General features: G+C 37.5%; 1 protein-coding gene across 4 annotated transcripts in view; it reads right to left on the reverse strand.

Moving 5' to 3' along the window:
• The window catches only part of ITPR2 (inositol 1,4,5-trisphosphate receptor type 2), a 519,313-nt gene that overhangs the window by 262,177 nt on the left and 242,296 nt on the right, over positions 1-14,840 (reverse strand). For all 4 annotated transcript variants that reach the window (XM_082352042.1, XM_082352040.1, XM_082352041.1 and 1 more), the window contains 6 exons: positions 14,630-14,719; positions 14,384-14,509; positions 9,418-9,540; positions 8,570-8,770; positions 5,985-6,236; positions 3,207-3,332 (listed from right to left, as the gene is read on the reverse strand). In XM_082352042.1, the coding sequence (XP_082208168.1) occupies positions 3,207-3,332; positions 5,985-6,236; positions 8,570-8,770; positions 9,418-9,540; positions 14,384-14,509; positions 14,630-14,719 (918 nt within the window). The remainder of the gene's footprint in view (positions 1-3,206; positions 3,333-5,984; positions 6,237-8,569; positions 8,771-9,417; positions 9,541-14,383; positions 14,510-14,629; positions 14,720-14,840) is intronic.

The raw sequence follows: 14,840 nt of genomic DNA on the forward strand, positions 1-14,840 counted from the left end.
GCGGGGAAAGCGGGGGTGGGGGGTGGTGGTGTGATGAACTGGGCGATTGGGATTGACATCAGTGTATACACTGATGTGTATAAAATGGATAACTAATAAGAACCTGCTGTATAAAAAAAAAAAAATCTGGCTCAATTTTGGCTTCTAACAAAGTTGCGCAGTAATGAAATCCGTTGTCTCACAAAAAAGTAGTGAGATCATTGTAAATGGAAATATACAGGCAGGTGCTAAAAACTGTGAACTGCAGGACCGCCAGTCTCTTTCAACCCTAAGATCCTACGATTCTTTAGGTCCCATGTACCAAATACCTTTCCTCCAGATTGCCTTCACCATGTCTCACTGATGTAAATCAGTTGTTCCAGGATTTCATAACTTTGTTGTAATATCTGAATTTAGTCCATCTCTACATCAAGTCACTATTGTGTGTGTACAGCTTCACGAACATGGTTTCTGGCTCTTGCCTGTGTAAGACGGTCCTCCTTTATGTTATCCTCAACATTATTACTGGGTCTTGGGGAAGCTACTTGAAATTGCTTTAAAGGCTACATATAACCTTGTAATAATGCCAGTGATGTTAACCATAATAGGGATAAAATGGATGATGGCACCAACTCTCCTACTAAGTGCCGAGCACGTGCTAAGAGCTATATACATATTATCTCATTCAATTCTCCCAGTAACGCCATAAGGAATGTGTTATTATTGCATGTATTTGACAAATAAGGAAACTCAGGGTCAGAGGGGTAAGCACCTTGCCCAGGATAACTGAGCTAGTAAGAGACAGAATCTAAACTTGAACTCTGGTCTGGCTGATGACTCTAAAATGCCTATCGCTAACTACCTTGCTCTACAGCAGTGATTCTCGAAGTGTGGTCGCTGGACCAGCAGCTTCAGCATCACCTGAAAACTTGTTAAAAATGCCAAGTCTCACATCTACTGAATCAGGAACTATGGGCGTGGGGCCCAGCGACATGTGTTCTAGCAAATCCTCCAGATAATTCTGCTGCGCACTGAAGTTTGAGAGCTACTGTTCTACTGAACTGAAAATTCGCCTCAAAGGCCACATTCTACTTATTTAACCATATTTTTTTTGTATTTGAATTTGAAAGTGTGTGGTGACTCCTGAATCTGTCTTCACGGGGGGAAAGACAAATCCCAAATATGGAAAAGTCAGGTTTCCTGTCCCTTCCCTGAAGTAGGAAGGGTGAGTCCTTGTCATTCTCGGTGAGGGGATAAGAGAGTTGCTGCTTTAAAATATAAATCAGAGGGAGACAAGAAGGAAAGAAAAAAAATGCTTCTGCAGTATACAGTTAAGCTGTTGTGGTCAGACATAATGATTGAATAGACCAAGAAAACTTGAAATTCCCTTAAAGCCTTTATATACTAATAACACTATGTCTACTTAAATATTGAATAGCTAAAATAAAAATCCTCCCTACATGCATACTTTAAAAAAAAAAAAAGAATATACATCCTTTAGCCTTATGAATAAACACATCAATGGAAAGACTGTTTCCAAGGTAGCATAATCCATGGCAGTTATCATCAAGCCTTCTTTGGTTTAAAAATAAAAATCCTTTCAGCTTGGCAGATCATGCTGCCTAGAATGTGACCTTGGTCTTTTCAAGCTTATCTTTAGTCCCTAGCACTGTGCAACTCTGCAAATCAGTCTTCTGTAATCTCTTCAATGTCTTCCTGCACGTGCAGTTTTAAAGCTCAGCCATCAGCATATAAACCATCGTTTACTCCAAGGTCTCTGGAGATACTTGTGGCCAGTCACTTACAAGGGCTTTCACAAGGTCATGGGGGTAAATGTGAGTGGTATGTAAGTCCTGTGTAAAACAGGATGACTCCTCCACAGGTGCAGGTCTACCTGAGGAAGGTAACGAGTGGCTTTTAAGGTCTACAGAAATGAAGTAAAACAGGATTGCCTTGCTTCACACGTGCGTGAACACAGCAGAGCTCACTCATACTACCCCATACCAAAGGCGAAATAAGTACATTCCACCTGCGCGCCTTGAGTAAATAAAAGAGTTCCTGGACTGGAATATGTGATTTATTCTATTATCTAAGATTGCTCTTGGATGTCTGGATCTGCAGCTAATGTTTTATTATATCCCTTTAGCCTTCCTTCCTTCCAGAAAGAATTGTAGGAAGGCAGAGAGCTAATGGATAGCAATCAGCATCCATCCGTGTGGACTTCACGACTTCACTAACCCCTCTCCTCCAGTACATCTAAGTGAAGCCCATGTAAACTACCAGCACTCAGGAATGTAGGAAGCCAAAGAACTGGGACAGGCCACCATAAGTCATAATAAGTCTAAGGAGTTAGCTATACACTATCTTCTATTAGTGAAACTCTTATTTGAACATTATGTCCCATAATTTTAATGGGAAAACTGGAGAAGATCCCCCCCCCACAGAAAAACTAAAATAATACACCCTGGACATTATCATTCAGCAGGCAAAAAAGGGGCTAAGATACTAACTAAAATTAAGTGCTATCTATCAAAGATTCCTTCCTTCCTTTCTTCGTTCATTCATTTACTCAATATTAACAGAGCAAAAACATGCTAGACAGTATCTAGAAAATGCCAGCCAGCTCCATGTGTCCTCCCCAACCCCCCAAAAAGCCAAACATGAGAAAATGGACTGAAAGTAAAAAGCAGACTGTATTTTGACTGACATGAGTGAAAGCAGCAGATGATTCAATTACTGGAGCACACTCCCAAAGAAGACGTGGAATAGGCAACAGTGGGCAGTGCTGGGTCCTAAATAGTCTGCAAGTACCTACCTGCCCGAAAGCAGTATCCAAGACCTCGTGAGATCTCTTCCATCTATGGTTTATAATTGCATTCATGATACAAGGTCGAATACAAATTGACCTCTGCCAAATATCATCTCTAAACAATGTAAAAAGGCTACTAAAATTCCATTTACTAACAGGCCAACATGGTCAGTTGTAAAAGTGAAAATGAACACCCTGCTGCCATATACACTGTACTGGCATTTTGAGTACATTAACTCATTAAATCTCACAGTCTTATGAAACTCAGTCACAACTTTTTGAATGTAACAGATGACATCTAAACATAGTGGGTTTAATTCTAAGTTTTCATCCAGATGCTTGATACTGTTTAGTCAAAATGTATATCAAAAACCTTACTAAACATGAAGTAGTATTTAATGATCAACGTGTAACTTACCCTTGCCATATCCACCAAGAAGTTCTCAAATAATTTCCAAATGTGGTTACTTGTGTAGATTTCTTTCATTTCCACTTCAGTGTCAACATAACAGTGATTAACAAAATTCACATAAGCAATTTTAACCTGTGCAAATTTCAAATAGAAAAGAAAGTGAGTTTTTTCTTTATTCTTCATCTTCAAATATCTATTATGAATGGTTATTTGAAACTGTGTTATTTCCTATAGTAAATTATAGTATACTTTGGGTCTACCCAGAGAGCATTCCCATCTCCTTTCTTCTACTAAAACACTCCACCCTCTGATCCAGGGTAAACACATGACCTAGTATTCCATTCCCCTGGGCCCAGTGATTGGTGTGAGAATGTGAACTTCATGTAAACCAAGTCTAACATATTTCCGACACTAGGAGTCAAAAGTGCTCCCTTTCCCTCTCTCCCTCCCTCTCTTCCCTCCTCTCCCCCTCCCCTCCCCACCTCCCCTCCCCTTCTCTGTCTCTGTCATTCATTCATTCATTCATTCATATTCTCTCTCTCTCTCTTTCCCCCTCTCTCATTGTCAAAATGGAACAAGGTCAACCTGGACTCCAAGACCCATCTTCCCCAGGTGTATGGAGGAAAATTATGCTCAAATAAAGAGAATGAGGCAAAAACCACAAAGGAAAAGGGAACAAGAGATAGAAGGAATTCTGACATTGTTTGAACCTCTTGAATCACGTGAACAACTATTCTTCAAATTCACAAATACAAGAGCCAATAAAATTCCCTTTTAAAATTTAAACTAGTTTAAATTAGGTTTCTGTCACTTGCAACCAAGAGAGATCTAATACAATGCTTCAATATGTTGACTAAATAATACTTTATTGCCATTCAAAAGCATTTAAATTACTATTTCTGAGAAGAAGCAGGCTTACAGTTTACCAAAAAAAAAAAAATTGAATTATTTTAAGATGTAGTAAAGTTCCTTTCCAGATTTAGCAAAGTTCCTCATAAAAGACTGGCATGAGCCTCACCAACATATACCATTTCTAAAGTGCATAGGGCAATAGTTTTTGTTTTTCCTTTTCTTTCCTCTTCTCTTTTCTCACCTCTTCTCTTCTTTCCTCTCTCTCTCTCTGTATAAGAATGTGATGAATGCTATAAATTTCCCCAGAAAAATGCACACACATAAAAAAATCATGTAAACAATTTCAGAGGGTTCATAGACTCCAAGTTAGAACCATAAGGAATACAGGGCCAGCTTTCATGCCCTCAGTACTTCTCTCTACCTGACTGAGGCCTGAAGCAAATCTTCAACGGCAAGGTACCTGTGTCACGGAGACATCAGAGCCATTTGGTGCATTATCATAATCATCTCGACAGCAGTTAATATGCATTCAGTGCTTGCTACATGCCAAACACCTTCAGCAGTCTGTATGTAATATCTTAATTTAATCCTCCACCAATCCTATCAAGTACATACTATAATTATTTCACTTCAAAATTGTGTAAATTGAAGATTAGAAGGTTAAGTAACCTGTTGGAATCAGTCACACAGCTAGAAAGTAATGGATCCAAGATTCTGACTCATTCTTTAATCCATTTGTTCATTCATTCAGAACATACTTATTAAATGTAGGTTCAGGTTCAGACAATATAATGGTGACTACAAACAGACCCAGGTGTTACTCTCATTTAGCTTATAATCTTGGTAAAGAATATGAAGGCTACAGATATTTTTAACTAATAAAATTCAAATACCAAATTTCAAATTATAGACTCTTAGAGACTCTACTATGGGAAGCCAGGAGGGTCTTCCTTGAAGAAGTAATGCTTGAATCAAGATCTGAAGGATGAAGAGGGGTGAAGCAGGTGAATATAAGAGGTTAGAGCAGTATGTCAGAGAGAACTGCATGGCCAGAATCAGGACCTCAAATAAAGGCAGAACCCACAGATTTAATCACTACACTATGCTTCCTTTCTTTGCCATCTTATTTCAAACCAATCAAGTCATGAAGTACCCTTGGTTTGAGGTATCAACAATTCTACAAAATTTCATAAAAATATACTTTCAAGTCCATCACTATGTAGGACTATTTGGAAGTAGGGAAGTTAACCTAACCTGATGCCTTTTTAAGTTACTGTGATTTAAAATGTTTGGATTTAGTGTATCACATGTTTATAAACTTTGCAACAATACACCACAACGGTAGAAAAGAAAAAAATTATTGCAATGTACATTCCTGGAAGCCTCGTTAATCTTGTTGGCAGACAACCAGTTTCTAATGAGTTTCTTCCCTGCCATCATGCCAAACAAGGAAGGAGGGTAAACGATGATGTGTGAATAAAGCAAAATGTGTGTCCATATTTCCAAGAATGCATCTATTCCATAAAGCAAAGGTAAACCTAGAGAATCTGATAGTGATCCTGCAGTACCATCCTAGCCTCTCCTACTGATGACTGTGAATTATTTATGAAGCATCTGTTTTATGCTCAGGAACATACTAGAGGTTACAAGTCAATTTTTCAGTTTGATCACAATGCCATACCTAGAAATTCCTATAGTAGCTTCTAGTAAACTAATAGCGGCTATACTTTAAAGAGGTTTATCATCTTTCATAGTTTCTTGTAGAACAAAAGAGTAAACTTTTTATGCTCTTTTAAATTTTCCTAATTGTATAGCTAACTACAGTTCCTTCACTAAATATATTATCTCATTATAAATAATAGTAGGAAGACTTCTGGTACTTATTAAAAATTAATAGCAATTCTATAGCTGCTAAGCTTTTGCCAGGCTTACCTCAGGGATGCAGTCGTCATGGGTCACCACCCTCACTATGTCGTCCAGGGGCAGAAGGGAATTGCACTTGATTTCGGTGTAGACATTTTTCCCCTCTGTGCATGCTGCCAGCAACTCCACAAGGGTGATGTGGTAGGCTAAGGGGCCACTCTCATCCCCTCGGTCTCTCTCTGAACACATCATATGGAGAAGGATGGGAAATGATGCTCTATCATTGTAAAATATCAGCACATCTTCACCCCCATTTATCAACTGAAATGATAATAAGAGAGTCGACATAGCAGTCCAAATGTTCATCCTTGCAGTTATTTCCAAAGGCTTGGTCTATCTGGAAATATGTGCATCTCTTTGTAAAAACATAGATAACACTGCAAATGCAGAACTACACCAAGGCAGGATGGTAAAAAGATTCTAGGCATGTGTCAAGTGATTAGTTATGAATGTTATCAAAACCAGTCGGAGAGACATGGGAGAGGTGGATAGGGGCAAGAATTAATGACACAGATGACAGTAAATTGTTCAGTGAGTCACCCACTGAAATTAAACCTGCAAAATATTCCAATGAAGTTACTTTCTTCTACTTCAAATGGTAGACTCCATTGCCAAGCATGAGAAATCTCGTAAGTATAATTTTACTATAGAATAAAATATCCCCATCTCCTTCAATAGTGACAGAATAAGTAAGCAAGTACACTGAACCAAATGCAACTCTACGAGAATTTGGAGATTCCACGTGTCATGGATATCGGTAGAGAATGGAGGTAAAAGCAGAGGTGGGAGAAATAAAGAGAAAAAGACAACTTTTAAAAGAGAGAGAGACAAAGAATGAATATGTAGGGGCTTTTAGGACATAAATTTTCCTCCCTGTTTCGTTTATATAACTTCAGTGGAGAATTCCAGCAGGTGGTAATTTTATTGCTCAATCACTGTAATGTCTTGTCTATTTTGGGGGGGAAACTGTATTATTATTTTATTGAGGAATCCACTTTGACTGTCGTGAAGCCCAGGCTGAGTTAACAGTGATGAGTTCTGGAGGAACTACACCCCACTCCAGACTTCATAACCACTATCTTCTCTCTCTTTCAGTTTTCAACTGAAAACCCAGACTCAAGAGGTCTCAATCCCTGCCCTCCAATTCCTGGAAGATGCCAAGGCCAACTATGTAAGAGGTTTTGACAGAGAAGACTTTTGTCTTCCCAGAAGACAAACCCTCTACTTTGCTTTATGAGGCAGATAGCAACCCCAAACCACAGACAGGTCAGGACCTGCGCAGGCCTCAATTCTTATTGTCTATTACAGTACCAGTTTTCTAATCCCAATGTGAAATATTTTGGTGGAGAACACAGATTATATAATTTTTTCCTCTATTTTATTTGAATTGATAAAATATTTAAATTGATGACAATTAATTGGCTTACACAGAAAGTTTTGTTGAAAGTGAATGTATATGGGTCAAAAATTTATATATTAACATAATATTATAAACACTTCTTTACACATAGAAATGCTTCACCTAATAAATGCCATAGGACTGGCTTAACTATTTGCTGCTTTCCCATTTTAAGTCTTTCCATGATGATTTTCCAAAATAAAGTTAATTCTCACATTTCTAGGCAATGAAGGGCTAATGTTAATGTAAATACAGATAAGAGGTAAATTTTACAAGTTTAAAATGCTCCTTAAATGTTAATAACAATAATTTATGTTTAAAATTCAAGGCTTCAAGCTGAATTAACTTTAAGATTTCTACGGGGCAAGAGGGACTCATTGTACCAATACAGAAACTACTCCCACTCTCAAATTTAAGGTACATAATTATGAAAATCCCCCCAAATCAATATAATCTATTATATAACTTGTTTGTAGCCATGTTTGAAAGCTGCCTAATCCATACAGGCCTTTAGAGAACCATTAGGTCACAGAGCAATGATTTACCCAAACAGGCTCTAAGTATTCTCCAAAGTATCACTTGGTTCCTAGTGAGTAACTCATTCATTGTATAAATCTTACTCAATGACAAACATCATATTGAAAAGGGCAAAATAAATGAAGTACTTCATCCATTTGCTTTTCTTAAATTTTTAACTTACTCTAAATAGCTAAGTTTCCATATATAACGAATCACTGATGGATAATTTCTATTCATTAGTTTCATTCCCTTCAAAGCCCCCTGTAAATAGTAGCAAAGAACACCCATTCTATGTTTCAGGAACCGAGTAATAAGGGCACTCGAAAAGCAGAGTTTAATCCATTTTTGTTACAGATTGAAACTTAAAAATATAAAATTTAATCACTTTCATTCTAAATAACCTATAACGTTTCATAGGATTTTACCCATTATTTAAAATACACAAATTCATTAAGAATCAAAAAGAAAAATAAACTCCTAGAAAATGATAACATCAACTTATGATACGTTACTTCCCTAGGTCTAAGCAAAATACATTTGTGCTTAAGTAGTCGTACTTAATTTATTTTCCAAACCTATGTTGCTGGGGGATTGTTTTTCACTCTAAAATAACAGAAAACCCATATTTGAGCATATTGTTTATGTGAAGCCGATAAAATGCAAACTGAGAACATACCTCGGTCATCACCATATCCTGGCATTTCTTCACATATTTACCATCTGCTTTGACAATTGTCTGCAGAAACCTCAGGTACTCCACGTGGCGGCCGTGCGTCTCAATGCAGTGCACAAAGTGCTGGATAACCCTCTCGCTAATTTCATTGCACAGATGGTAATTGTTCATGAAGATGTGCCGCATGGTTTCTGCTTCAAGGAGCTACACACAGAGGAATGTGCCCTTGTAACTCTGACAAGATCAATTTTCTATTCTACAGTACTTAGACCAATTGCACAGCTTGTGATCAGTTTCCTATTTTACGCAAAACTGTAGTGAGTTTTCTGTGCAAGTCTTCTACAAAGTGCATTGAGATTATTCAGCATTTAAAAAAAAAAACTGAGCTCACAAAGGAATTTAGTTGGAAAACGGAGCTCATTATAAAGGTCAACAAGTTGGCAACAGTATTCTTGAGATTAATTTAATTATGTATTATTCAAAAGTAGCTGTTCCTTAGTATTCGCCAATATATGTTTTACAGAGCAGAGTTAACTCCACCTTTGAGTTTTCCAGATTTAACTTACTCATGGCATCACAGAGTTAGTCTTTGTCCTACCACATCTTTTTCCTAACATTAAACGAGGTACATATAAATGAAGTTGTCATCTGCAGGTAAGATCTGTGTAATTTTTCACGTTTCTTTAAATGTTTCCTTAATGGAAATAAAAGATATTCACTTTTAGGAGGAGAACCCCCTACAAGGAAAAAAATGTGGTGATGAAGATGAATAAAATTCCATCCATCAATGTTGCTAAAACGAATGAGATGGACACTTTACTATAAATACTAGAAGCCACTCAAATACTTACACCAGGGGTTAAGAACAAATTCAGATGTTTATGTAGGAGAACTTGATTCTGTGGATTTCCCCGACAGAAATTCTGCAGGAATGTATGGGCCAGATTCATTACTTCATTCATCTTTTCATCATTCTGGAAGTTAAAGAGTAGCACGTGATACAGAGAAACACACCAGAGCAAAAATATTATCAAAGAATATATTTTTTCGCACATGCATTTTTTCTTCCATGCCACTATTTTATGCTCCCCTTTCTGCGTCTACACCTCTCCCGGTTACCCCGCCCCATCCACCCTCCCCATTTTGTAGATGTCTCTCCCCTTCTCTTAATTCTCCTCCTATCTGTTCTGCTCCACTCTTTCCTCCTCCTTTTTGTTTCACGGCCCATCTCTCATTCTCCCCAACTTTCCTGTTTGTCCACTACAATTTCCCATCTCCATACAAAGCTGCCTCTTCTCCCCTGCCTCTGTCCCCACACCCCCGCCGTCCCCCCTCCCTCTCTCTCTGGCCCCCTCATTCTCCTGGGTTCTGCTCCCTTCTGGTCTGCACCCTCCAATCCCTCTCTTTCCTCCCCTCTCTTGGATTTCCCATCTTTCCCAGTGTTTCCATGTACCTGGATCTTCCTGTTCCTTTTGTTTTCTGTTTCTCCTCCTTCCCCACCATCTCTATCCCCCTCTTTCTCCAACTCCTCCCTTTCTACTTTTCCAGGAGGCATCTATCCCTCCTCCTCTGGCCCCTTCTGCTCCTTCTCTCCTGCTCTCACTCCCTTGTCCTCCTGCTTTGTCCCCACTCTTTCTTCTCTCTACTCACTTGCCCTCTTTTCCCCACTCTGTAACTTTCTCTCTGTATATATAGTTCTGACTTTACCTCTAGTCTCTCCTCTCCCCTCTTTGTGCACCCTCCTTTGGTGACTTACTTTGTCTGTTTTTTCCATCTCATTCTTTTCCTTTTTCTCTTCGCTTTCTGACCTCCTCTTTTCCCCTCTCTCTTTGTCCCCCTCTTTCTTAACACACACACTCTTAAGTTGTTTCCTTATTCACTGTCATTTTCCAAAGTCCTACAATAAGGTACTTCATTGCTAATAAGAATCTCAATAAGAAACTTAAGTCTCAAAACTCACAAAGAATGCAAAGTTCTCTTTTTAAAAGTGGTCTTTTAACAATATCACTGAAACAACCTAAAATTTTTCTGGGTAGGTCATGTGGTCAGTGTCAGATATACAAAATGGACTCATGTTTTGAGTAATAGTTTATATTCAATGAATTTAATGTTTTCTTTTTTCCTAACCTGAGAGTCTATATTTTATGCCATCTATTAACTAAATAAACTGCCTCGGATCATTAATAGACTCACTTCCTCACATTGAAAATAGGGATGAACTAACCAGACTAATAAATATGTCCAGAAAACTCCATTCCTATCTTGAAAATAGGAAGTTTTTATTTCAAAATCTACTAACATTTTCCTTTATGTGTGTAATCCAGGGATAGTGAAAAGACATCAAAGGAACTTTAGCTGCAGGAACACCCAATTCCCACAGAAAAGCCAGCCACACAGAAGGACATCAGGGCCAGTTCTACTGGAATTGGTGTTTCTTTGAAACTGTCATCTTATGCTTTTGTTTGTTTGTTTGTTTCTGAACAATCTAGTTATCAAAACTGAGCAAACCCCAATGGCATTTTTCCCAGAAATAATTCTAACATTTATATGGAACCACAAAAGACCCTGAATAGCCAAAATAATCTTGAGAAAGAAGAGCAAAGCTGGAGATATGCTCCCTGATATCAAACTATACTACAAAGCTACAGTGATCAAAACAGTATGATACCAGCACAAAAACAGACACATATATCAACAGAACAGAACAGAGAGCCCAGAGATAAACCCAAGAGCTACGGTCAATTAACCAAGGAATGAGCTCTGAGAGAGAGGATGCCACATTGTATGTGATTTTCAGTGATGTGTAGAAAACTTCTTCAACCTTTTATTCAAGCTTTAGGTGATGCAAGTAAAAATCACTTGATTTAGACATTCTGGGCTGGTGAAGAGTGGTGGAAATGCATCAGGAAGGAATGACAAAGGAGGCAAGAATACACAATGGGGAAAAGGCAGCTTCCTCAATAAACAGTGTTGGGAAAACTGGACAGCTCCATGCAAAAGAATCAAACTGGACTACTTTCTCATACCGTATACAAAAATAGACTTAAAGTGGATTAAGGACTTAAATCTAAGACCTGAAACCATAAAACTCTTAGAAGAAAATATGAGAAGTACACTTTTTGACATCGGTCTCAGCAATACTTTTTGGATATGTCTCCTCAGGCAAGGGAAACAAAAGCAAAAATAAACAAATGGGACCTAATCAAACTAAAAAGTTCTTGCACAGCAAAGGAAACTATCAACAAAATGAAAAGGCAACCTACTGAATGGAGAAGACATTTGCAAATGACATATCCAATAAGGGATTAATATACAAAATATACCAAAAAACTCATACAACTCAACATCAAAAAAACAAACAACCTGATTTAAAAAATGGGCATAGGAACTGAATAGACATTTTTTCAAAGAAGACATACAGATGGCCAACAGACACATGAAAAGATGCTCAACATCACTAATCATCAAGGAAGTGCAAATCAAAACCACAGTGAGATATCACCTCACACCTGTCAGAAAGGTTATTATCAAAAACAAATAACAAGTGTTGGTGAGAATGTGGAGAAAGGGGAACCTGTATGCACTGTTGGTGGAAATGTAAATTGGTGTAGCCACTACAGAAGACAGTATATAACGTTTCCTCAAAAATTAAAAATAGAACTATCATATGATCCAGCAATTCCACTTCGAGTACTTTTCTGAAGAAAACAAAAACACTAATTCAAAAAGATATATGCACCCATATGTTCACTACAGCATTATTTACAATAGTCAAGATACAGAAGCAAACTAAGTGTCCACTGACAGATGAATGGAATAAGAAGAAGTGATATACATATACAATGGAATAATACTCAGCCATAAAGGAATGGAATCTTTCCATTTGTGACAACATGGATGGACCTAGAGGGTATTATGCTAAGTGAAATAAATCAGACAGAGACAAATACTGTATGATTTCACTTACATGTGGAATCTAAAAGAGAAAACAAATGACAAACATAATAAAACAGAAACAGACTCATAGATACAGAGAACAAACTAGTGGTTGCTGGCATCGGGGGGAATGAGTGAACTAGGTGGGGGAGATTAAGAGGTACAAACTTTCAGTTATAAAATAAACAAGTCATAGGGATGTAATATACAGCATAGGGAATATAGTCAATAGTATTGTAATAACTTTGTATGGTCACATCATTTTGTGATGTATAGACATATCAAATCACTCTGTTGTACACCGGAAACTAATATAATATTGTAAGTGAATTATACTTCAATAAAAATGTGATTAATAATAAAACAGCAAACCCAAAAACACAAAGTAGTAGTAAAATACTCAACACTACATTTATACTAAATAGTAGAAAAAGGGACTTGATCACATGTCCAATGCCCATGTTACAATATCAAAGATATAATAATTTGGAAAATAAATACCTTTTTTAAGGTTTAATACCTTTTCCTGCTTTTCAATAATTCTTTTATTGCATTATCTAACCTAGTTTGAATTATACCACCTTATAAATTTACATATTAAAATGTAACTAAGTCAGACAGGGGGCAATCCAGTATGAGAAGTGAAAAGTCCAAGTGGGGAGGGTGTCCACAGAGAGGGGCCTGGCATAGCACATTGGTGCCCAAGAGAGATGAAGAGGGCATCCACCCTTGTGGAGGGGTCAGAGCCTGCGTGAGATGCAGAGGGCATTCATAAGGAGGAATGGGCAGCAGTGGTGATGGAAGATGAGATGGAGTAAGAGAATAACTATATTCACACACACATATATTCTCTAGATTTGTCTACTTAAAGGGCCTGGAGAGGCAAACCTCCACAGCAATAAGTACATTTAATTCTCAGAATTTTTCTCCCAAATACCATTCTCCCCCAAATGGAACTGGGGTTTCTTGAATAAATGGCTAATTCCAGAGGTGGAACAAGAAAAATGCAAGGAAGCCTGGAATATTTTAATGTGCAAAAAAGCAAGGAACTACTCGAAGAAAGATGGGACCATGTTAGAGGACAGGGCAGCTGGCCTGAAGGGGCTCCATTGGCCAAATCTGGGACAATCAAAATAAACAGTGCTAGAAACCTAATATAACCTATTGAATAAGAGCATCTGTAAGTCCATACTGATAAAAATAAATAAATGAATAAATTGAAAGTTTGATAAAAAAATGGAATGTTTACTTAGTTTCAAAGAACCACGCCACAAAATATTTGTTACAAAGGGAAACTGAGTACTTCACTGATAATCCTGGCAGACACCACCTTAATCAAGTGACCCAAGTAAACATCACCGGTCATGGGGCAAATCAAAATCTCATGCTGCCTGATAGGAAGTGGTGGAAAAAACTTAGTGTTACTTCTGTTACGTTCCTGCCAAAGATGCATAACTGAATCGAATCACGAGGAAACATCAAGTGACCCAAATTAAGGAACAGTCTTCAAAATAGCTGGTCTGTCTTCAAAAGTGTCAATGTCAAAGAGTTCCAGCATGAGGACATTTAAATGCACATGACACCAAACAGCTCCTGTTTCTGAAGTGTATCTTTTTATCAAACAGGACATGATTGAGATGATGGGAGAAATGTGAATGGCATGTGAGGATTAGGTAGCAGTAGAGTGGGATGCTCTTTCCTGATCTGGAAGGTTGTTACTTGGTTATACTTGTAGGGAATATACACTAAAGGGCTCAGGGGTGGTAGGGCATCAGGTTGGCAACTTACCTGCAAATAGTTCAAGGAAAAAAATTCTTTGTAACTTTGCTATATTGAAATTGTATCAAAATTTAAGAAGGAAAACAGTACCTAAGAACTTACCTTTTCATAGGGTATCTGCAGCAGGTCTAACACCACTGAATGGGCTCCCATATTTTTCAGTAATCGTTGATGTTGATTCCGACACTTTTTATTCTGTACACAGAGTTTACTTAGCCTAATCAAAATCTTTCCAAAGAAGAAGAAAAGCATTAAATATAACATATACAATATTAAATATAATAAATGAACAAAACTTCTTTGCCACGCCAGTATAAACTCATATAGAAATATTTCACATCTGCTGACCTCCTTTACAATCCGGTAGTTGTTGCTCTTATTGCTGTCAATCTGAGGTTTCTTTGTTCCATCTTGCACTGGACTTAAAATGTTTGAGTCCTAAAATAAACACAAAGATGTATGTTATGCCCTATATATCTTCGTAATAAATTTATTTCTTTTGTAATAAATAAGAAATACTTCTTGTAATTATTTTGTGATGAATTTATTATTCAACTTA

The sequence above is a fragment of the Balaenoptera borealis genome (genome assembly GCF_965194805.1).
Source record: "Balaenoptera borealis genome assembly, chromosome: 13".
NCBI lineage: Eukaryota > Metazoa > Chordata > Mammalia > Artiodactyla > Balaenopteridae > Balaenoptera > Balaenoptera borealis.